The sequence below is a fragment of the Octodon degus genome, unplaced genomic scaffold, assembly GCF_000260255.1.
Source record: "Octodon degus isolate 3935 unplaced genomic scaffold, OctDeg1.0 scaffold00230, whole genome shotgun sequence".
In the NCBI taxonomy this organism is placed as follows: Eukaryota; Metazoa; Chordata; class Mammalia; order Rodentia; family Octodontidae; genus Octodon; species Octodon degus.
In genome coordinates, this window is record NW_004524806.1 from 3,148,406 (window position 1) to 3,171,288 (window position 22,883).

At 39.2% G+C, this 22,883-nt stretch overlaps 1 protein-coding gene across 1 annotated transcript in view; it reads right to left on the minus strand.

Annotated features, from left to right (window-relative positions):
* Nucleotides 1–15,520: 15,520 nt before the first annotated feature.
* The window catches only part of Hormad2 (HORMA domain containing 2), a 135,866-nt gene continuing 128,503 nt past the window's right edge, over nucleotides 15,521–22,883 (minus strand). The window contains exon 11 of the mRNA XM_023705848.1: nucleotides 15,521–15,663. Coding sequence (XP_023561616.1) covers nucleotides 15,568–15,663 — 96 coding nt within the window. The 3' untranslated portion in view covers nucleotides 15,521–15,567. The remainder of the gene's footprint in view (nucleotides 15,664–22,883) is intronic.

Genomic DNA, 22,883 nt, shown 5'->3' on the forward strand with positions numbered 1-22,883 from the left:
CCAAGCTTCTTGAGATCTGTGAATTAGTAGATAACCTCAAGTTTCTTTCAGAAAAGAAAACACCAACCACCTGTGGTCCAGATAAATAAAACTTTTATTCTAAGTAAATTTTGTGTCTAGTCTTGCTATTCTCTTGTTTACTGCCCTTAAAGTTCCTGTACAAAGCTATACTAGGACTTCTTTGGGGATTTTAATGTTTCAGGGTCTTGGATGATTCAAAACCCACTTCTAATACAGGTAATAAACAGTGATTATTTACATAAGACCTTCAAGCTAATCACATCTTTCTCCTATCATCAACAACTACCTAAGAACATGACAGACAGCCTAGACTAGTGGTGGGAAACCTGTGACATGTGTGCCACAGTGGGCTCTTTGTTATCATTGAACACTCTCAAAGGTTTTTCACTTCTGGCCTTGATGAATTTTCTCAGAGTATTTCCATCCTTCAAAATCAAACACTGACTGGCACCAATAGCCATGGAACACTGTAAGGAACTGGATCTCCTAACTGCTGAAAGAGGGGTTATGTCCGTTTCTAAAGGAAAAACAGAGTTTTTATGTCAGTCTAAACTAATAAATGACACAGCACAGAAACTGGCTGACATGCTTCAAAGACATTGGTGGCAAACCTATGGGACAAGGGCCACTGTGGGCTGTTTGTATCACTGAAAGCTCTAAAAGTTCACCACCAGTATTCTAAGATCTGAGTCATGAATGTCCTGGCCAAATATCTGGAATTGGGGATTTTGGTTACTATCTTGGACATGACTTTTATTAATGCTTCTTATAACCTTAATATTTAGATCTTACATACTTAATGTCTTAGTCAAATTTGTTCCTTCTGACTTGATAGTTGTTATACTACTAGTGGTGGCCTTAGTCCAAGATTGGAACCTGCTTCCACATTCATAGTTCATCAAATCCTAAGAGAAAGAACTCACTTCCCTTGACCTCATACATGAATCAGAACAAGGGTTCCTTTGTCTCTTCATAGGTAGGGCCAATGCCCTTTTTCAGCTGGAAGTGGCCAGGGAGGACAGAACTTACTACTTCAACACCCCTTAATGATTTTCAGGGATCAGTATTCTCAGAGGGGAATGGTACGGTTAGATGCAATAGAGTTCCATCCTTTAATTCTAAACAGTGTCTTATGGTCATTCTTCCTCTCACTGTCCTAAGAGAGATACAAAATAAAGTAATAAAAACTCAGAAGACCTCTGATGCTCTGGGCAAGAGCATAAGCATGTTGGATCTCCTAGCCTGGCTCAGTCACCTTCACCCTCCCCACTTCACTATGGGTTCATAAATATGTACTACATCTCATGAATATAATTAAGATCACAGTGAATTCTGGGACATGCATGCATGTTGAGAGCACCTACGGTGACTCAGCACACTGTCTGGCTATCATTCCTATCCATCACACCTACAGATTCAGGGAGAGTCACCTAGGCTAAGGTGCATATCCTTTAAATTCTGAAAGCCAGATTTGTTAGAGAAAGCCAGATTTACTGTTTCTGTTTCTGTGTGCTACGATCTGTGTGAGGCACTTTTACTTTTTGTTCCCTGGCACCATTTTCCCATGAGTGCCATACCTTTTATTGAAACAGACTTGCCCTGAGCACAACTTCCACGGTCTTCAATAAATGTAGCTGCTTACCACTTGCTACTAAGTGTACATTGGGCAACTCCTTGCTTATCAGATGGAAGAGCCTGGCCTATAGCTGCCCATTACACAGTGACACTGCCATCTTTGGTCAAAGGACTGTATATCAGAAGGAGCCATTACAAAGAAAAAAAACAAAAACAACAAAAAACAAACAACAACAACAACAAAAACAAGGGTAAATTATATATGTGGAGGAAACAGAAACAAACCCCCCAAATCTTCAATTTCTAAAGGCTTTGCAGTTTCTAGGTTCAGTCCCTGTGAAAGACAGGTACACTGTTGGGTTTCAAGCTATACCTCTATGCAGTTGTAACAAAGCCTTCATCTTTTTTTCTGTCACTTAAGATGTTTTTTCTTGTTTATGATTGTATAATAGTACTAATATACTCTGTAAAATATGCATCTACTGCAGTTCATGGGAGTATTGTCAGACTCACATGAGGTATCTGCATATCTTCCATAAAAGTATTAATGCTTATTTTATAGTGTTGCTGGTTTCATGAGTTTCCCTTTTTCTCCTTTGGCTTCAAAGACACTGTATTTCTTGGTTAGACCTAATATTCCAGTTATTTTCATTTGGAATAAGGCATTGAAGACCAAAGGGGTTTTGAAATGCAACAGAAAGGGTAGTGATTTTCAAATGAAAATACTTTCAAATAAGTGTAACACGCTTAAAAGATAATTGAACACTTTCTGTTCCATGAAAATGCCAGGAATATTTATGCATTTCATCTTCCTTGCTTTTTCTGTGTCAGTAAGGGGGTTAGGGATTCTCTTCCATCCTCTCAGAGCTCACTTTGGTATCTATGGTGAGAGGAGTAGGCAGCCCAGCAGTTACTGGGTACAGGATGAGAACAGGATGGGGGAATGCGATCCAACACACAAAAGACTTGCTAGAGCAAATGATGCTTGAGCTGCAATCTGAAGCATGAATAGAATTTGGAAAGTCTACTGAACAATAAGAACACTATAGGTGAGAAAATAGCTTGCCTCAAGCCATAGAAGTGGGAGATAGCGTGGCACAAGCAGGAGCTTGGCACTGGGGGCTACTTGGTGAGTAGAGCAAGGGCCACACCATGTAGCGTCAAGACGTGTACATTTGACCCTGGGTCTCTGGGAGCTGCTGGAGATTTTAAGCAAGGGATGAACTTGGTCATGCTTGTACTCCAGGAAGATCCCATCTCCTTGATCAGAGTGCAGAAGGTGTGCTCACCATGGCTAGAGGCAGGGAGGCTGGTTAGGAGGAGGTTGGTGCAGTCTGCTTTAGGAGAGAAAAAAAGTTAGTTCATGTATACAGCAGTCCAAATGATTTCATTTGCCCTCATTTGTAAAGAATTGTGGTGTCATTTTACAGTACAACACCCCAGAGGTGATGGATGATTCATCTAAAATCATGTAGCTAGTGAATAATCCTGAAGATCTGGGGATTTATAAATATGTCCCTATACACTACCAATAGGCCCTCTAGTAGGACATAGAGACAGGAGATGGAGGGCAAGTGAGTTTGTGGAAGAAAAGGTCTAAGTTCAAGTCACAAGTAGTCTTCCAGATACACTTGTGAGAATGTAGAGAATGGCAGATACAAGGTGAGAAGGTAGGAAAAGAAGTCAGCAGGGAGCTCAGGTGAAGGCCCCTCTGGATAGGGTAGAAGAACAGCAAAAACAAACACTGAGAATTTCGAAGATTCATTTATCTGGCCATTATGTATTGGAGAAAAGCTTTTCTGCACTTCAAAAAGGCTACAGTAGATCTGAACAAGGAGTGGAGGAGGAAGCTGCGTAGTAAGAGAGCCAGGGCACAGGGTACATGCAACAGCACTTAGATCCAGCTCCTCCATACACTATGCCAGGGCAGCTGGCTCAGCCTCTCGGGAGTCCAGAGTGAGCTCTATAGTTTTGAGTTACTAAAAGACAGAAACACAGTTGTGAAAATGCATCATTAGATGATTTCATAGTTATACTAATGTGTGCTTGTGCAAACTAGGATGGTCATATCAGGCCAGGAGATACATTCTTATGGGACCACAGTTCTATACTACAATCTGTTGCTGATCAAAATGCTGCTAGGTGGTACAATTATATATATCAACCTGCTATACTGGTGTTATTATCTATTGGAGTCTTCCCTGCAGAAAGACTGTCCTTGTACTCACTGAATGAAGTGGCAACCTTCAACAGCTAACAGGCTGTTGGTTGGAATTGCCGACTAGTTCCCTGTCCCAGTGGCTTCATATCCCCCCAGGATTAGAAGAAAAAGTCAGAATTGAGCCAAGTTACAAAGACAGTGAAATACAAGAGATTTGACTTTGGTTTTTAGGCTTAAAGAAAATTTTGATTTTATCCAATTGGCAGTTTGGTACGACATCTTAAACCTCAACTAAAGCAAAAGATGTAGGTTCAAGTCACAAGGGTTCTGCCTTCAAGGGTTCTGAGGGCACCTAGGACAGGCAGTAAGGGAAGTGGAGGGCTGGGGGTGTGCTTTAAAGGAAAAGTAGAAGAGGGATGTGAGGACTTGAGCCTCTAGAGAGTTTTGGTTTCCCAAAATTTCAAGTTTGACTTAGCATTTGAAATGCACTTGATCTGCTGGTAGCAAAATTCAAGTTAGAACACTGAATAGGAAGCTCAAAAGAGTAATTTGCATGCACGCTCTTAAAAGGTACTTATTGTGGAAATTTATGTGCATATGAAAGTAATTCCCAGAGAGGGCCCTTTGAGGTCGGCCCTTATCCCTCCTCTCTACTTCTTCACAGGAAAGCCGGTAAAAGGACCCAGACACAGAGAAGGGTCAGTATGGCCACCTCTTCTCGTGACTTCATCAGACTGGAGGGTTTTGCTTTTCTCAGAGTTGGGTGTCATTCTTTGGCTTCCCCTTCAGGGTATTGTTTTGTGTCTCTGCCTCTTTAATCAGAGTTAGACATTCAATTAATGAGGAGGAAAAAACGAGAAAGTCTTTTCAAGCCAATTTCCTTGTGCTACAGAAGCTTTTCAGGTTAGGTCAGTGCTTACCCGAGCTGTTTACCTCTCTGGCTGTTGACAGGATGACATGTGACTTGGCCAAAAGCTGTAAATGGTCATGGCCATGATCACTACTGTCTTGGCTTTAGAGTCAGCTCTTGAATGTGTTGGCATAAAATAACAGTTTTGTTCAATTAGGTAAATGTTTTCCCAAACATTTTATTTGTTTGTTTATTTAACAACACCTATCAAACGGACAGAACATAACTATGCCAACGTACAGTTCCAGGCCACCGTGCTGTAACAAGGACTTTTGGTTTCCTGTTGACTAGCCTACATTTTTCTTCACACAAAAACTCACCATCCCCCCTCTCATCCCTAAGAAAGCTGACACTATGAAGTGGACAGAATATGCAAGGTGTTGAAGGGAAACATCACACTGTTTTTAGGCTACTGCATTTTTTTTTTTCCAGTTGCTTAAAATATGTTATATGCAGTCCATTTTCAGGGCAACTCTTTGAGTTTGGGGAAATGAGGCATCTGCTATATCAGCAGCCCCCTGTTTCACCCCACCAAACATAAGTGCTTCCAAACTTGACTAGACTGGTGTTTAGAAAGTAGACTGACAGAGTGGTTTGAACATTCAATCAAATTAATCTCTTTGCATGGAAGAATGTTCAGAAGGTATAATTAACTGAAAAAAATCAGGAAATTGATGAGATATAGTTCACTAAATTAATACACACATGGGAAGTACGTTAAAATGGGTCATGGAACTATGGATATGCTTCTCTGGGTAATGCTGAGAATTGCATCCAAGAGTGCTCTACACACACACATACACACACACACACACACACACACACACACACACACACCCTTTTCATTTTTTATTTGGATACAGGCTCTCACTAAGTTGTCCAAGCTGGCCTCAAACTTGGCAGTCTTTTTACCTGAGCCTTCCAAGTGAATGGGTTATAGGCATGTGCCACTGTGCTTGGCAATTTTTCTTCTTTATGTCTTTCTTAATTTTCCTAACTTTCCATGTGGTTAAAAGCACACACTTTGAAGCCAGACTACCTGGTTCACATCCTGGCTTTTCCACTTCTTACAGTGACATTCAGCAAATTATTCCATTTCTCTGTTCCTCTGTTTCATTGAGGATAAAGTCTTTAATTGTACCTATCTCAGAGGGTTACTAAGAGAATTAAAAAGTTAATATATATAGTGCTTAGAACATATCCAGTGCAGAGTAAGCATTAAGTGCTTATTAAATAAAGAAAATGTTAGTTCCATCCCTGGGCCCGGGGCGTGTTGAGATGGCAACTGAGACTGGGCGTGGTGGCGCGCGCCTATAATCCCAGCTCTTGGGGAGGCTGTAAACAGGAGGATCATTATAAGTCTGATCTAGTAGTGAGACCCTGAACACTCTGTAGACCCTTCACTAAAATACAAAAAGAAAGAAAGAAAGAAAGAAAGAAAGAAAGAAAGAAAGAAAGAAAATGTTAATTTTTTAACTTAGTCAAATTATGGTTAATTTTTTCTGTCATGCTACTTACCATATTTTCTATGGTATTCATATTATATATATGTTGCTGAATCTATCTATCTATCTATCTATCTATCTATCTATCTATCTATCTATCCCTGTGCCTACGTTTGTCTTCAACTAACACAGTTAGGGTGGATGCATGACCATAGGTGGGTGGCTACAATTCTTAGATATTTGTCAGGCCACTACAAAGAGCAGAGGTCTCCCAAGGATATACTATAACCCTTCCTCATTTGGGCATAGACGAGTCACAGAAAGACTAATTCCCTTCTAAATCACTTGATATACTGCTACAACTTGGTTAATGATGTTCAAGGATCTGAAGGATCCTTGACCTTTGGTAATTTCTGCCCCCTCACCCAGAAGTTGAATGCCTTGGGTAAACCTGTGCTAAGTAATATGTGCTTCACTCTCTCATGTAGGCCTAGAAGGAGCAGAGGGAAATGAAAATGGACTTTGTGGTAAATAATCAAATAATTATGAAGTTGTTAATGGCAGCAAAAGATAAAGGATATAATGACAAGACAGAATGAATTTGGATCTTTTTCTTCATGTTTCTACATGAAGGCTTTAAAATATTTTAATGTGTGAAAAATGAGAAACATATACTTTATGTTGTCTTGCAGACTAGAACTAAATAACTGAGATAATTTTTTATTCTGCAATGAAAGATGTTATGTTGGTAAGTTGCAACCCAAGAACTGACAGAAAAGGGTAAATTAAAAAAAAAAAAAATCACAGGGTGGAGAAATCCTGGTCTGGAGAAAGTCTACAATGGCACTGAAAATCATGTAAAATCACTACTAGTGCCATTTCCTTTCAGCCAATGAAAAAAGTCTAAAAAAGAAAAAAAAAGAAAGAAAGAAAAAACTCCAAATAGCTTGTTTACCCAGCTGTCTGTACAAAGTGAATTATTCATGATTAAATGTGAATAATAAACCTATGCAAATATTTGTTGTAGTCTCAATTTTGAAGAGGTTAGGGGAGCAGCAGGAAATGAAGTCACTTTAAAGTGATTTAGTTAACTCTTCCCTTTAGAAATAAATTGAAAAAAAAGATCTTGTTATTTTATATAACCTTCTCCTAAAAGAAGCAAATCAAGATTTTCCTTATGAGCATTATTATCATGTCCTATTGGAAATAACAATTAAAAGTTTCTCTTAGTATCATGACCTTTATGTAATTTCCTTAGTAACTAATTATGAAAGTTTTTTTTTTTTAATTCTCTGGCTTTGGAGGGTTAAAAAGCTTACAGCAGAATTTCTTCTATAATGGGAAACCTTAACTGACAAGTTTCCAAGTATTTGGTGCTTTCTGTCAATTCTTACCTATAAATTTCAGTTATAGGCTTTTAATAAAGAGACTATTACAATAATACTGATACTTGGCAGCTTTAAGATGTTTGTCTTTTTGGTTGCAGAATTGGTTGAACAGTTTCCATCAGAACTGTTAGGCTAATGACTTTTAGCTAGACCTATGCTGGATTTTATTTAGCCTACCCATTCTAAGAAGCACTTACAACTTAAGCAATAACAAGATACTGAAAGGTGTTTCATCATCTTGCAAGCTCTGCAGTTTTTCTAAATCAGTTTACACAGTGTGTCATCACCATAATCTCTTAAAGAATATGTAGCACATTAATAAGTGTCTCCTATTATAATTGTAAATGAATTTCATTAATAAAACCAACTTGCCCTTGAGCCTCATCTTGCAGGCAGAGTTGATTCTGACTGGAGCCCATGTTTTACTTGATCATAGACTAGGTTGAGATGAGCCTCACCTTAGCTTGACAGTTACCCAATGCTTGGAGGGGGGACAGAAGTGTGCTCTCCCTCCTTCCTGGGGATCAGAGCTTTTCCAGAATCACTCATGTACCACCCTTTGCATCTTCCATCCTTTCTCTAAGCCAGTAGCACATGTGCTGTGGTGGGCTGCTGGTTAGCACTGTAAGCTCTAAAAGGTTGCCATCACTGCATCCACCTGGAAGCCCAAGCACAGGACCACGGGCACCAGATTTAGAGTAGACCATCCTAATGCACTGCTTCCATTACCTGGTTGGTAAAGCTTCTGGATGGGAGCGAGACTCACCACCTACATTTTGCAGCTAAAGAAGCAGAGGAACAGATAGTTAAATAAAGAAAAGGAAAACCCAGATTAAGACTAAAATCCACACTTTGAAAAATCTCCAGTAAAATTTCCATGTTATTCTGCACTGCAGTATCTCCCAATATACTGAGAAACCAATGTATTAGTGATTTGCAAGTTACCAGCACAATCTCTAGTGATACATTTAATCTGCCATTATCCCAGGTAGCACTGTGTTGAAAACAACCTAAACTTCTAGAGAAGATCATTCTATCATCTTCTAGAATGTGACTGCAACTCAATGCATCCTGATTCCATTTCTTTTATTCTCTGTTGACTGGAAAGAACTATTTCCTTAAAAATTAAAATGAAACCTTAACATTGTATCTCAAAGCTAAATGGCAATATTAATAATTGAGAACTTTAGGCCTCAAATGAAAGGTGATAATAGAGAACTTCAAATGTTCAAGAAAATGTGATCTATATTTAATACAACCTCATCAGTGAGTAAAAATTGGTTCCACAAATAACATTTTCACTATTCTGTTTCTAGTAGAGTCTGTAGTTATCTTAGCAAACTTTCACTTCACTTGGTAGATACTAGTCTGCACTATAATTTAGTTCAGTGTTTTCTATCTCATCCAGCTATAGCTAAGGAGCCATTTAATTATGCTTGGAAACTTCTGAACATTCAATGTAATTAATTCCTTTAATGGGCTATTTTTAGGGAAGGCCCATTAGTAGACATCACTCTGAATTAACATCTTAGTCTAAGAGAAAGCTCTTTGGAGGGAACAGTGAAACAGATAAATCTTTGTTGAGAGATGTGACAAGGGAACTTAACCACATTCCTTGTGGTTTCAGAATGACATGCATATTCTGGGACCCGTAGATAGGCAAAGATATTTGTCATTCTCGGTATTGCCCTGACCACACCAGTTCTCTAACATAGAGAAATAGCTCCAAAAGTTATAATTTCTTAGAAGAAAACTGTGGTGGGTATGCACAATAAAGGCAAGGGAATGAAGTCAATTCTAATAACACCTACACAAAGAATGGTTGCTGGCTGTTTTAGCCATACTTCAAGCCTGGGAAAAAGTTCTTTCTATATTATTAATATACTAAGGATTTCCCCCAGTTAATCTTGCATGAATAGTACTGAAGTCTTTCCATAGGATCGTAAGTACCTTCTTTACCATTTTCATATATAGTCTGTAGAAGCAGACTGCGTTGGCTTCAAAATTTGAAGTCTGCTATTTACCAGCTGTGCGGCCTTGGGCAAGTGATTTAACTTCTCTCTTTTTAGCTATCTCATCTGAAATTGAGATAACAACAGTCCCTGGTTGATTTTTCTGCCTCTGAGCTCTTTCTTCCGTAATTCCTCATTTGCATGACCATAGTCTCCCCCACATTTGGGGCCACTTTAATAATTGTATCTAGAGTAATGTACACATAGGGTACTATTTGTTTAAAAAGACAGAAATGAATGTGCGTAAGCAGGAATGTTTGCTTGTTTATGCCTAAAATAGCTCTGCAAAGATATGTGAGAAAGTGGTTATGTTAGTTACCTATGGGGAAGGGAACTGGATGGCTTGAGGGCAGAAGGAATGCTTTTCTCTCTATATTCTTTTGTTCCTTTTGAATTTTAAATCATGTGAATGCATTACCTAATCAAAAATAAATAAATAAAATGTAGGAAATAATAAGAACGCTGCCAAGTTCATCTATCATTAAACAAATATTTACTGGGGATCTACTATGTGCCAGGCACATAGCAGGGTGAGGGTGTCCACAGCTGTGATTGTGTTTCATCAGCAGGATCCTTCGTAGACTACACATCACAGGCCTTGCTCTTGTTTAGCTTTACAGCTTGCTTACAGGAGAGTGAAAGTGCACTCAGTAATCACAGTGGCCACGGGTGGCATCTGATTTAAGAAAAATCTAGGTCAGGGTCAATTATGCTACAGAGGATGCCCCTCTACACGCTGAGAAGATATTAAAAAGCTTAGGAAAGATGAGGGTGCCAGATAATACCTCAGAACTAACGTTTGCTAAGCATGAACTTTCTGTGTGCCAGACATTCTTCTAAGCACTTTACCTGTGCTACAGAAATTCATTTAGCTCCCACAGTAACTCTGTGAGAAAGATGCTGCTATTGCCCTCATTTTACAGATGAGGAAATTAATATCTTAACTTTGTAGCCGGAAGGGTCTTCATTTTTCGGTCAGTTCAACTCTTATCCAAAAAGGGCAACATCCGGATGTGAGGGCGATCTGGCTGCGACATCTGTCACCCCATTGATTGCCAGGGTTGATTCGACTGATCTGGCTGGCTAGGCGGGTGTCCCCTTCCTCCCTCAATGATCCATGTTCGTCCCTCCCGAAGCTGCGTGCTCGGTCGAAGAGGACGACCACCCCTGATAGAGGAGGACCGTTCCTTGGTCAAGGGTATACGAGTAGCTGTGCTCCCCTGCTAGAACCTCCAAACAAGCTCTCAAAAAGGGCAACATCCTATACACCAGGCTTGAACTTTTTTTTTTTTTTTTTTTTCTCCGAATGCCTTCAGGGCAGGTTTGGCTGGCTTGGGTTGTGGGGATGGAACCACAGCAACCTGAGCCTGACTGCTTTGTTGAAGCAGCCACTTAAAGAACTGAGCTAAGGGGCAGGCCCCCTTGAACACTTTCAGTGACAAGGAATTCACTGCAGCCAGAAGCAGTAACCAGCTAGCTGTTCTAATTGCTAATAAAAACAGGAATATGTTGGTTACCTTCCATGTGCCAGGCACTTTACTAGAGGATGTAGGAGAAATTCTTAATATGTTGAGGTTAAATCTGCCTCTCCTTGACTTCCTCTGTGGGCTCTGTGTTCTGCTGTTTTGAACAACACAGAATGTGTGTCTATGGTTTCTTGTGACTCGTTTCAGCCCTTCAGATATTTGAAGACAGCTATAAATTCTCTTTAAATTTTCTTTTTCCCTATTTATCCAACCTCTTATCAAATTGTAGTCGCTAGGTGAGATTCATTTTTCTTATTAACAAGCTTCATTTTAAAATACAAATGTGGGAGGGCGGCTTGTTAAGCATAATTTGACGTTTCCCTTCCCTGATCTGTCCTGAGGGAAAGGGAGTTTCGATTTGGGGAAGGGTGTGGGGAGGTGCTGAGAACAAAGGCAACTGGGAACATGGTCAAGTGCCAACCCCAGGCTTGGAGAGGATGTTGATGTAGCAGTTCTGGGTAGACGAAGAAAAGCAACACAGGGATCCTAAGCTCCTGGAGACTACGGAAGAGGACACGCTAAGAGTTTAAAAATAGCAGTAATGATGAACATCTGTGGAGCACTGACTACACACAAGCCCTGCAGTCTGCTTGAGTCACATTGCCTAATCCTTGCAAGAGTTATAAGGCATGTACCATTGTTAGCTGCATCTTTCAGACTGAGTAAACTGAGGGTCAGAGAGGTGAAGTAAGTTGTCTAGAAAATGGCAGTCAGGTTTTGAACCCAGCAGCCCAGGCTTTTCCTTAACCACTTTGCTGAAAGGAAGATGGGAAACTAAACTTGCCTTTTATCCTAGAGCCAATTAGTAATTATTCTCATCAGACCTAGGTGCCCCAGGCTTCCCTAGCCTTCAGGAGTACTGAAACAGTCCAACAGCTAAAGCAATTCTCATAGAAGGCTTTGCCCCTGAACATCTGAGATACCAAGGAATGCTTACATGTGCCATAAATGCCTCTCAGGTGTTTCTATCTTAAGCAGCTTGCCTCACCTCTCTCATACTGAGCAAATCTTAGGTGCAACTTCCAGCAGGGGGCAAGGGCCAGTATACGCCAACCCTGCACAGTCAGCCAAGGTACTTGTGAACTACCGCTTCCTTCTAGAGAAGTGTGTCTCCAGGACGCAACACTTGCTGAATGTGCAACCCTATTTGCAAAGAGGCAGGGCACCCAAGTGGACATTCTAGGGGGGATTAGCTCTTAGACTCTCAGATCTGGCCATTTCTGAAAAGGAACTTGACTTTACCATTGTGTAACCAAAAAGCCCATTACTATAATTCTTTTTTGTTTTTGGTACTGGGGATCAAACTCAGGACCCTGCACTTGCCAGGCAGGTGCTTAAACCACCAAGCTATCTCTCTGCCCCCATCCAAAAAAGCCCATTATTTAAAGTTAGCTTTTATTTTTAACCAAAATAATGGTACACTTAGTGATAACCTTGTTCTATAAAGATACTGAAAATTACATATCAACCGTCAGCACCTCAGATTCACCTATGAATCTTGCTCATATAGATTCTTAAGTCACAATGTGGAAGATCTAATCTTCACTCCCATAAGCAGTTTAAGTTTCATTTTTTTATTTCAGATCTCCTTCGAAAGGATGTTGATCACAACTGAGAATTAGCCTCACTGTAAGGATCCTTGGAAGTCCCTAAAAATCCAACACTGGTGGGTCTGAGACCATACTTTGATAATTTAAAGTTACTTTGAAAATTGGCTCTCAATTTTGAGAGTGCAATGTTTAAAATACACAAAATACACAACTTTGAACTTATGTGAATGCAATTTTCACACTGATCAGTATTTCCAGCCTCTTTCTGGCAGAAGTGGGCTGGAGATTCAAAGAACCCAGACACCAGAGGGACCTGCAAGAAGGGAAATGAAGGTGCGGTTTTGGTGCCTGGCTTCAAAGGCTGGCGGCAATCACGAGCCTAACCCATTTCTTTCCAGCTAGACTAACTTTCTGTAAAGACAGAAAAACCGCAAACAGCCATATTCGAACTTCCCCCGCATAATTTTTTAATTTAACAATGTCCCGGTTTCCAAACTATCGTCATCTAATCTTGGTAATTACGCTGAAGAAGCAAGCACAGTCAGGGTGAGGGAAGGGCTAGTCTCGTATATCGCAGGCTTCCTGCCTCATGGGCTTGGTTTTCTTCCTTTTCTCTGAAGCTTCAGGTCCTTGATGCAGTTGTGTTTACTCATTCCATTACAGATAGGACAGAAAGTAAAAGACTAAAGATTTCTTTCCTTCTAATAAATCATTCTGTGATTGGAAATGAATACTCTCCGATCTTGATAGTTGGTTGTATATATGAGCTATGTTGTGTAAAATCAAGAGTTTTTATGCTTCTCAGATCTTCCTGATAAGGCTGTCCTTCCCTGTGTGCCTAGCCAAGGGCATAGGCCCAACAGCTGCTCTCCGCTGCCTCATACATACCTGCATCAGCAATACACATTCCACCCTCAGGCAGTGAAAAACTATTTCACTGGTGCAAAGGGTGTTTAAAAAAAGAATAGAACCACTATAGAAATTTTCTAGACAGATTTTAATTCTAAACTTTAAAGATTTATCAACCTCAGCTTAATCTATAACAACTGTAGATATACATGGAGAGCTACAGTCACCATTTACTAACACAACTGGCCAGGTCTGGTGGCACATGCCTGCAGCCTCAGTCTTCAGGGGCTGAGGCAGAAGGGTCCCAAGTTCAAGGTCAGCCTGAGAAGCAGCAAGATCTTGTCTCAGGAAAACCAATAATCAACAACAAAAGAATCCAAAATGGCTCCTTCTGCAATCATATTGACTAATTATTCTGTAAACTAATTTGCTTCTTGAGTCAAAAACTCCCAGAGTCTGTGTAGAGCACCTTTGTGTTCAAATGTTCATAGTGCAGGCAACCTCACTACTTCATAAGGTATATAGCTCAGGCTTCTGACAATATTCACAATTATGAAAACCTGTGGAGTCAAATATCTTCTTACAATGAGCCAAATTGACCTCCTGTAGCTTTCACCAGTTTGGTCTTAGATCTGCCCTCTGGAGAGACACAAAATAAATCTAATCCCTTTACTAGACAGCTAATCTCTTTATGTGATTCTTGTAAAAGAAATTATGGTGACTCAGGCTACAGTTCTATCAAGGATATAATAAACTCAATACCTTTCCACTCCTTTTCCTTTTAGTGGCAGAGCAGGCTTACATGAACCCATTTAATATGCTGGGCAGGGAAAATGCTCCCCCTGGCAGGGGTTGACGCTTCAACCCCGCTGAAGGTGCCAGCTGGGAGGCTGCCCTGTACAGTCAAAAATGGATGCGTCCAGCAAGGGATAATGCTAGACAGAGGGGTTCCCTTGGGTTTTCCTCTCTGATATTGCAGCACACAGCCTTCTGCTGCTAACATGCACACCTGGCCTAGAGAGCCTCCATAGTCTGGGCCAGACGTCACAAGTTCTCAATTTTTTGTGTGCGTTAAAATCCTCAATTTTCCCCAGAGCCTATTGCTGAGAGTTTGACTTGGTAGAAATGCAGCAGGCCCAATCCACATCTTAATAGTGTTCCAGGTACTGATAGCCGCACTACATTTTATATTTGAAGAAACACTGATCTAAGTGAAGAAATTACTCATTGTAAAAAAGGATGACAGAGAAAAAAACCCTACCAACTTGTGTTTCTGTTTTATTTAACCATAAAGCACATACATTTACTTTTAACTTATTGATTCTATTCAAAGTTTTTAATTTCATGTTATATAAATAAAAATAATACTTAAGTCATACTTTACTCATACCGATCATTTAAGTCTATAAAAAAAATTCCAGGATGAGGAGATGAATAAACCATCTACAGGTTATAAACTAATATACTGAAGTACTTATTAAGAAATTTTCATTTCTTAGTAATAACATAGGACTTAAAAGGGAACCAAGTTCCTGAATTAAAGCATGTCCCCTTTACAGCTGCCCAACAGGACATGGTTTGGGGCTCAAGTTGAGAAACTCTATAAGGAATGTGTGGCCCTGCATTTAGCTGATACACTGTACAGCACATGTGGGTCCCACACTTAGCTAATTTACCTCGTGACTAAATTTAACACGTAAATCATACCTAACTAAGCTCCTCCGCACATACCCTATGTAACTCTGTGGGAATTTTAATAAAGCTATAGAGAGATTCCAGGACACAAGTTAAAACAAGTTGAAATGTTTTATAGTAGTCTAAATACTTTGAAAGTTTTATTATGAGAACAACAGCTTATAGGTGCTGTAGTTCTTTTATAAACAAAGCATGTCTCACCTCTAACTCAGACTTGAAGTGGTGCTATCCCAAAGCAGTCTAGCTACCTTCATTCCTTGTGGCAAAATGAACCTAAATCCTACTCAGTTAGTTTGGCACTGACTAAAAAATTAGAAACAAATTTGAAAAAAGTTTTGATTATGAAATTTTAATTTGTTGCTTACATACTTCATACATGTTTTGCAAAAATTCAATTATTTTGAATGAGACAAAGCATCTAGCTTTTATTTTCTGTTAGAGATGAATCTTTTTCACTGGTTCGCTGACCTTCCTCTTCTTCCTGGAACTCTCAGAACTTTGCTGACTGTACACAAAATTCATTCTTTGCATCTGTGAGAATTACCAGAGAAAGGCACAATTTAGCAGAGGCTTTGACATCTGTACAAGACATATATAAGACAGGTAGACCAAGCATTAATCCCTCAAGCTCATAACGGATCCAAACCTGCTTTTCTGTGGGTTGGTTTGGCCCTATACCAAGGCCCTGCTGCCAGGATCAGATTCTGGTATTCCAAGTTTCAGGAGCTGAGGTCCCCTGAAGGCAGCCTGTTTTGGGACATTTTCTTGGCTCTCTCCAGTGAATTCAGCTCATTTAACTCTTAAGGGAAGGGTTGTCAAGGTGTGGGGCCAACAAGGAGCAATTAAGGGTCAGAAGAGATCTAGATCACTGATTCTTTAAAGGCAAACATAATTTAAGTACCAATTTTAGTTAGCAGAGACATATAGCCTTGTCTTTCCAGTATGTTCAGATTAGTGAATTAAGAAGATCCATGACTCTTCTACTAAAAAGAAGTATATTATTGATTATAGTGAATTTGATTAGTGAGTTATCATGAAACATCACCATTTCCAGCAGGCTCAGCTTTGGTAAAGATTTTACGACTTATTTTCAGTTAACTAAGTAACAACTGGATATATTATAACCAGTTAGGAAATCTCTAGATGCCCAGAAGTTCAAGAAACACATAGAGGACATTTACATTTTTTCAGCCACTAGATGGGAGGAAAGGTTTTTTTCCTGTCCTCTGTTCTCTCCTTGGAAGGAAAACTGAATGTAAAATATTTTAATGCAAGACTTGTCAGAATATCTAGCAAAGGCTCCAATATTATCTCTTATATATACATTCATGTTATTATAATTATTAATGTATTATTACTACCAAATAGGAATGTCAGTAAAGCATTTAATTACCATGTAACATGATTTATTCTAGGGATGGGTGGTTTAAACACTATTTTATGCTCTAGTTTCATTTAAGAGTAAGAAAATTCATCAGAGAAAAGGAATGGGGAATAGGAATAACTCCTGAGAGACAGAGGGGTCTTGAATGGGTTGCCCTAGTTTTGAAAAGCAGTTGAATTCCTGATCACAGAGACCACAAACTCCCTGTAGCTTAAACTAAGACATTGACTATATAGAGTAGTAAAACTCTGAGAAAATAAATAGAGCTGCTTATCAAATACCTGGTTTGCTTACACACGCAGAAGTTTGAAATGGCCGGCTATAAAGTAAAGGAAATAGCAACATACAAGCTCAAAACACATAAACAACTTCTTTACCTAGGAGATGAATTTGTTATGGTTTGGTTATAAGAAAAAATACTTGGAAAATTCAAATTGTCTAGAAATGTTGCTTGGGCATGCTTTCCACTGAAACCAAACTGTCCTCCTCTCCATCAGGTCTGGGAACATATGAAACAAGAGAAGATGGTGTATAAATTCTCAAATGACAAGTTGGCTTGATGGTTTAATAGTTTTGTTCTATTTTTCTTCTATTGTTCAAATAAACCAGGGTTTTATTACAAGTTGAAGAACTACAATTTTATTGCAGTGAGTTAGTCAAAACATCAAAAATGTATGCAATCCCAAAACAACCAGTGGGCCTGGGAATTTTCAATGGTTCATAGAAAATTAGGGGGTTCAAAAGCAGTATGTTATCAGGGGACATTTGCTAACATAGACAATCTATATGCTCTATATAAAACAACACATTTATAAAACAATACATTCCTTAACAAAGGAATGTTCAAGGTACATTTTTCAGATGAATATTTGGTATGAAGTTTGAGTATTTGGTTCCAAAGCCAACTGGCCAAGCAAAAAGATAGCAGTCAGGTAGATTAGAAAGATTGTCTGGATGACATAAAGATTAAATGAGCATCAAATGATTCTTAGTGTACTTCATATTATATTTCAAACATAGCTTTCTTGCATTCAGACTAATAAGGGGATACTATGATTCAAATACCAATACAGCCTTTGGAGAAGAGTATTCACATGGGTCTGAAAAAGTCCTGAATAGATGCTTTCTACTGTGTAACCTTTCTCTATTTTCTATTTTTGGTTTAATAACATAGTCTCCTTTGAGAAACTCAAGAACAGGATTTTGTTTAAGCATAGACAGGACAGTTGGTTGATTCAGTAGCAATATTTATTTTTTTAATCGTTATTTATTTGATACAGAGTTTTATTACACAGCTCAGATGCATAGTGATCCTCCTGTCTCAGCCTCCCCAGAGCTGGGATTACAGGTGTGTACCACCATGCCTAGATTCAGGGCTAGCATGGTACACCCAGGATTCTGGAGCTGGCCCAGCATGCAGTTCTGGGAATCGAATTCAGGACTTTGAGCTTCGTAGGCAGGTGCTCAGACTGCTCAGTTATTTTTTCAGCCCCAGTAGAAATATTTAGGTAGCACTAGAAAGCATCCCTTCTATATGTTCCTATTTGTCATTTTTTTCTTTATTTGTTCCCTTTAAAAATGCTTTAAGAATGCTTTTACTTGTATATTCTCCCAGAGTTCTCTCTCTGGTTATCTTTTCATCCTTTTTTTCTCCATTCTTTTTGAGTGATCTCATCAATTCCTAGGAATCAATTGCCATTCATAAGCAAAAATTCCCATATTTCACATTCAATTTACATCTGAATTCTACATCCATATGTGTATCTGAATGCCTAATGAAAGTCTCCATGCATAAGTTCTAAAGAACTCCAATATATCTTAATTGGAATTCATTATCTGCCTCTCTAAGTCCATTCTTAATCTTTGTTCTCACTTATCCAATGTGCCCAAATTAAAAACAAGAGAATCATCTATGATCACTCCATCATTCTTATCCTAATATCTAAGTAGGTGCTAAATTTTATTGATCCAACTTCCTTAATATCTCTCAAATCTGTCCATTAATCTCTTTTTTTTTTTCCATTAATCTCTTTTGCCACTACCTGTACTTTAGTGCAGGCCAACATCATCTTTTACAATGACTATTATTGTTTTTCCAATGAATTCTCCAGACTAGAGTACAAGTAGTCTTGTATGCATATCTGACCACATTATTCTTCTGCCTCATTATTCACCCATTAATGACTCCCATTGTCTTCAGGATAAAGTTCAGGTGCTTTATGATCTTGGCCCATCACTGCAGCTTCATCTAACACCAGGTTACTTAACTACTTCAAGATTTCCAAAAGGCCCTATTTCCCTAAAATACAAAAAGAAAAAGAAAAAGAAAGAAAGAAAGAAAAGGCCCTATTTTCTCCCTTTGGACATTGCCTGTGATACTCCTATGTTCTCTTCTTCATCTGGCTGAAGGCAATTCCACTATTTCTTTTGCCTGCTGACCTTCCCTGACACTCCTAAGGCTGTGTTTGTTCTTACCTTTTTTGTAGTACTTACTACTAAACACTGTTATCAGGCCTACTCACCTGTTTTTTATCATTAGGGTAAACTCCTTGAGGTTAATGACAATATTTTATTTTATTTTTATTTTTACAGTGCTAGGGCTCAAACTAAGGGTCTTGTACATGCTAAGCAAGAGCTCCATGGCTGAGCTCCACCCCTAGACCCTAGTAAAAATATCTTAATCATCTTTGTATTCTTAGTTCCTAGCTCTTTAATTATTGGCTGAATGAATGTATGCATAACTGAAGCTAATTTTTACCAGGTACCGCATGTTAGGACCATGTCTTTAGTAATATGAAGATGACTACACATTGTATTCCAGGATTGAGGCAGATAAAAAAGAATAATCATACACATGATTACAATACAGTGTAAAACCAAAATAGACATTCATTCTTTCAGCAATTACTGATAGAGTACCAGCTATATGCAGGAAGATGTTCTAGGTACTTGGAATTTATCATCAGAAAAAAAAAAATCTTTGCTCCAGAAAAAGCAAAGCAACTGTACTCTATTTTGTATACTTTGTCCTATGAATCACTTCTCTATATCCTTTGTAATACTTTTTATAAGTGTTTCCCTCACTCAGAAGCACAAGTGAAATAACCTAGGGTTTCAGCTAGAATGGAGGATGCATCCTTGAAGACTGAGTGTTCAACCTGTGGGCTGATACTATCTCCAGGTTAACAGCATCAGAACTGAACTGGATTAGAGGACACTGAGCTTGCTTGCTAGTGGGGAGAGAGTTCCAAATCATTTGAAGTCAACAGAAGCCTTATATATTGATTGTGTAAGAGCAGAGGAAAAATAGTTTGCTTTTTCTACACAATCTTCATCCCAACTCCTACGCCCCATCATACACTCTCTATATAGAGTTTTAGTAGATAAAAAATTGCTGGTCTTCATCATCCTTATATCACTGATAAGGAGGAAGTGCCTTGCACATAGCAGTGGCTAAATAAATTCTTTTTTTTTTTTCCCCATAATTTTATTGAGAGACAAATAGCAATGAGACAGTTTCAAATCAAATTGGTATGATAGTTTCAATAATTAACACATTGCATACTCTTTTCCTAGTGGTTATTTGCTGTACAAGATATGAACATGATATCCTATTTAAAAAACACTATTAGAACAAATGTCTCTATTCATTAAGAGAACGTAACTATATACCTATCCTAATCATTTTGAATACACAGATACAAAATGGACATTCATCTGTATCCCCTTTTTTGTTTAGTTCTGTCATTTGCATATTATAGGTGTGTAAACTCAGCAAAATATTCTAAAAGAGTCCAGTAGTCCATAATAGTATTGGGTCTTCCGCTTCACTGGCAATGTCAGAAATTATTGACCTGAGTCCCCTACAGTTCAACGTAACAGCATGGCTTTACTTCTTCTTCTTCTTTTTTTTTTTTTTTGTTCCTCGAATGCCTTCAGGGCACTTTTGGCCAGCAGGAGAGCTGTGAGGTTCGAACTCCAGCAACCTGAGGCTGACAGCTTTGCGGAAGCAGCCACTTAAATGCCTGAGCTAGGGCCAGGCCCCCTGGCTTTACTTCTTATACTTCGTTTTCAGACTTTTCTGCTGGATGGTTAAAACCAAGGTAAGCAGGACCTATGCAACAAGAGTTGTAGCTTTTGGGTCTGATAAGGTCAGTGAAATCCCCTCAGGATTTATCCTGAGATCCTGTACCTCAGATTGTAGAACCTTTGTCAGTGTCAGCCATGTGAATGAGTCATGGCCATTGCTTGGCCAATGTGCTCTCTTGTGAAAGCCTGAGAGAATGTTTTCTTTCCATGTGACTCTCCTTAGGCACACTCTACATCATTGATCACTTTCCTCTTTGGCCCCATAATCTTCTTGATCAGAAACTTTGGGACACTACAGAGTTACATGCTGTTACAGTACAAGTTCTCATATGTCCTTAGTCATAATTGACCTTGAAAGGCTAGGGCCAAAATGTTGGCTTTCCTTGCAGCCAATAAATTATTTCTTTATTTTTTAAATTTATTTATTTATTTATTTTGTGTGTGTGTGTGGCCAGCTTAGCCCACCAGGGGGCGGGGCTGGCTGGCATGTGGTGCTGGGGGATTGAACCGTGGTCCCTGTGCTTTGCTTAAGCTTAGCTTGTTCTAAGTGGGTGCTTTAGACCACTGAGCCATCTCACCAGCCCGCCAATAAATTATTTCTGATGAGTGAATAAATCTTTGAAGAGTATAGAAATATACTGTATTGGAGGCATCAAGTGGATACAGGGTCATAAGTCTGCAGTAGTAGTAGGTGATAACTTGTTCGGCAGTAGAGAAAACGAGAAATCAATACTGAGAAATAGAAGTACTTAAGAACAGCTCATTGAATATGATGGTAAGGAGAGGTAGGTGAGTCAGCAATAACTTCCTACATTCTAGTTTGGCCAATGCAAGAATAGGAGTACTGCTATCAGGTAGAAAACAATGGGACTTTTGAACTTTCTGAGTTTAGAGTACCTGCAAAACTCCCATAGGGACAGGTTGGATTGGTGGTTAAAGCTCTGGAGAGTGGTCTAGGCTGGAGACATCCACCTGAGAGCCATCTTCATATGGAGGGTAATTATGGCCATGGGTGTAGAAGAGTTCACTCACTGAGACATTAGGGTGTGAGTGAGAAAGGAGCCAGGACACACTGTTAAGGAATACCAACATCTACAGATTAGGGAGAAGATAAACCAGTGAAGGAGATGGAGAAAAAGAAAGGGAGATAAAAGATTAGCAGATTAAGAAAACCAAATGAAGACAGTTTAAAGATGAATTAGTAGAGAACAGAAAAAGGTGATGATCAGGAGCATAAGGTATTGTTGACAGGTCAAGGAAGATGAAGACTAAAATATGTCTTATTGGTTCAGCCACATGAAGGCTGCTGGCCGCATTGGACTGGTGGGAGCAGAGGTCAACCTAGATCTGTTGAAAGTATAAATGACCAAAGGTCTGAGACAAAAAAGAGTTTTTTGGTGTATGTTTCTTTCTTCCTCTTCCTCCCCTCCTTCTCCTTCACCTTTTGTTTCTCCACTCCATGCTGGGGATTGGATTCAGGACCTTCACATAGAAGTACAACCCTAAACTTATCTGTTTTTTACTTTGAGACAGGATCTCCTTCAGTTACTAAATTGACCTGGCTAAGCTTAAAACTACAATCGTCTAGCCTCAGCTTCCCAGCACACTGAGATCACAGGCACATGCCACCATGTCTTGCAAGACAAATTTATAAAAAGAGAGAGCAATGAACTCAGCCTGGGAATCTAGAGAAGACTTCTTAAAAAGACCACATTGAACAGTGTCTTGATGAGTAGCAATTCATCAGACTGGGAGTGGTAGCAGAGGCAAGGGAGGTCATTCTAGCCAGAAGCTTTAGCATGTTTAAAGACTCTGAATCATGAAAAGACATAGATGATAGAGGGGACAGTAAAAAAAAAATCCAAAAACAATTAGTAGATTGCTTTTAGGGTTAGGGATTCTGTATTCAATACACTCCCATTAAAAATATAAATTATCCTAGAATCATTATCAGTATGAAGTTAGTGCAAATAATTTTATCAAATGGTCTCCAAGTGGTAAACTACAGGTAGAAGGCCCTCATAAGGAAGGCCTCACAGGGAAAGAATATGTTTGATATAGAAAGAGCAGTTTAGGTGACAGTACTTGCTTTGCATCTGGGTGAGGATAAAGGAGGAATAAGCCCAGACAACCAGGAAATATCATGGCATCTTTATGTGCCTAGGAAGAGCATACAGTGAATTTTGTTTACTTGAAAATTATTTTTTCAGGTCAGATCTGGCAAAATATTTCTCTTTAGAAAGTCAATCCTCGGGGCCGGGGAGATGGCTCAGTGGAA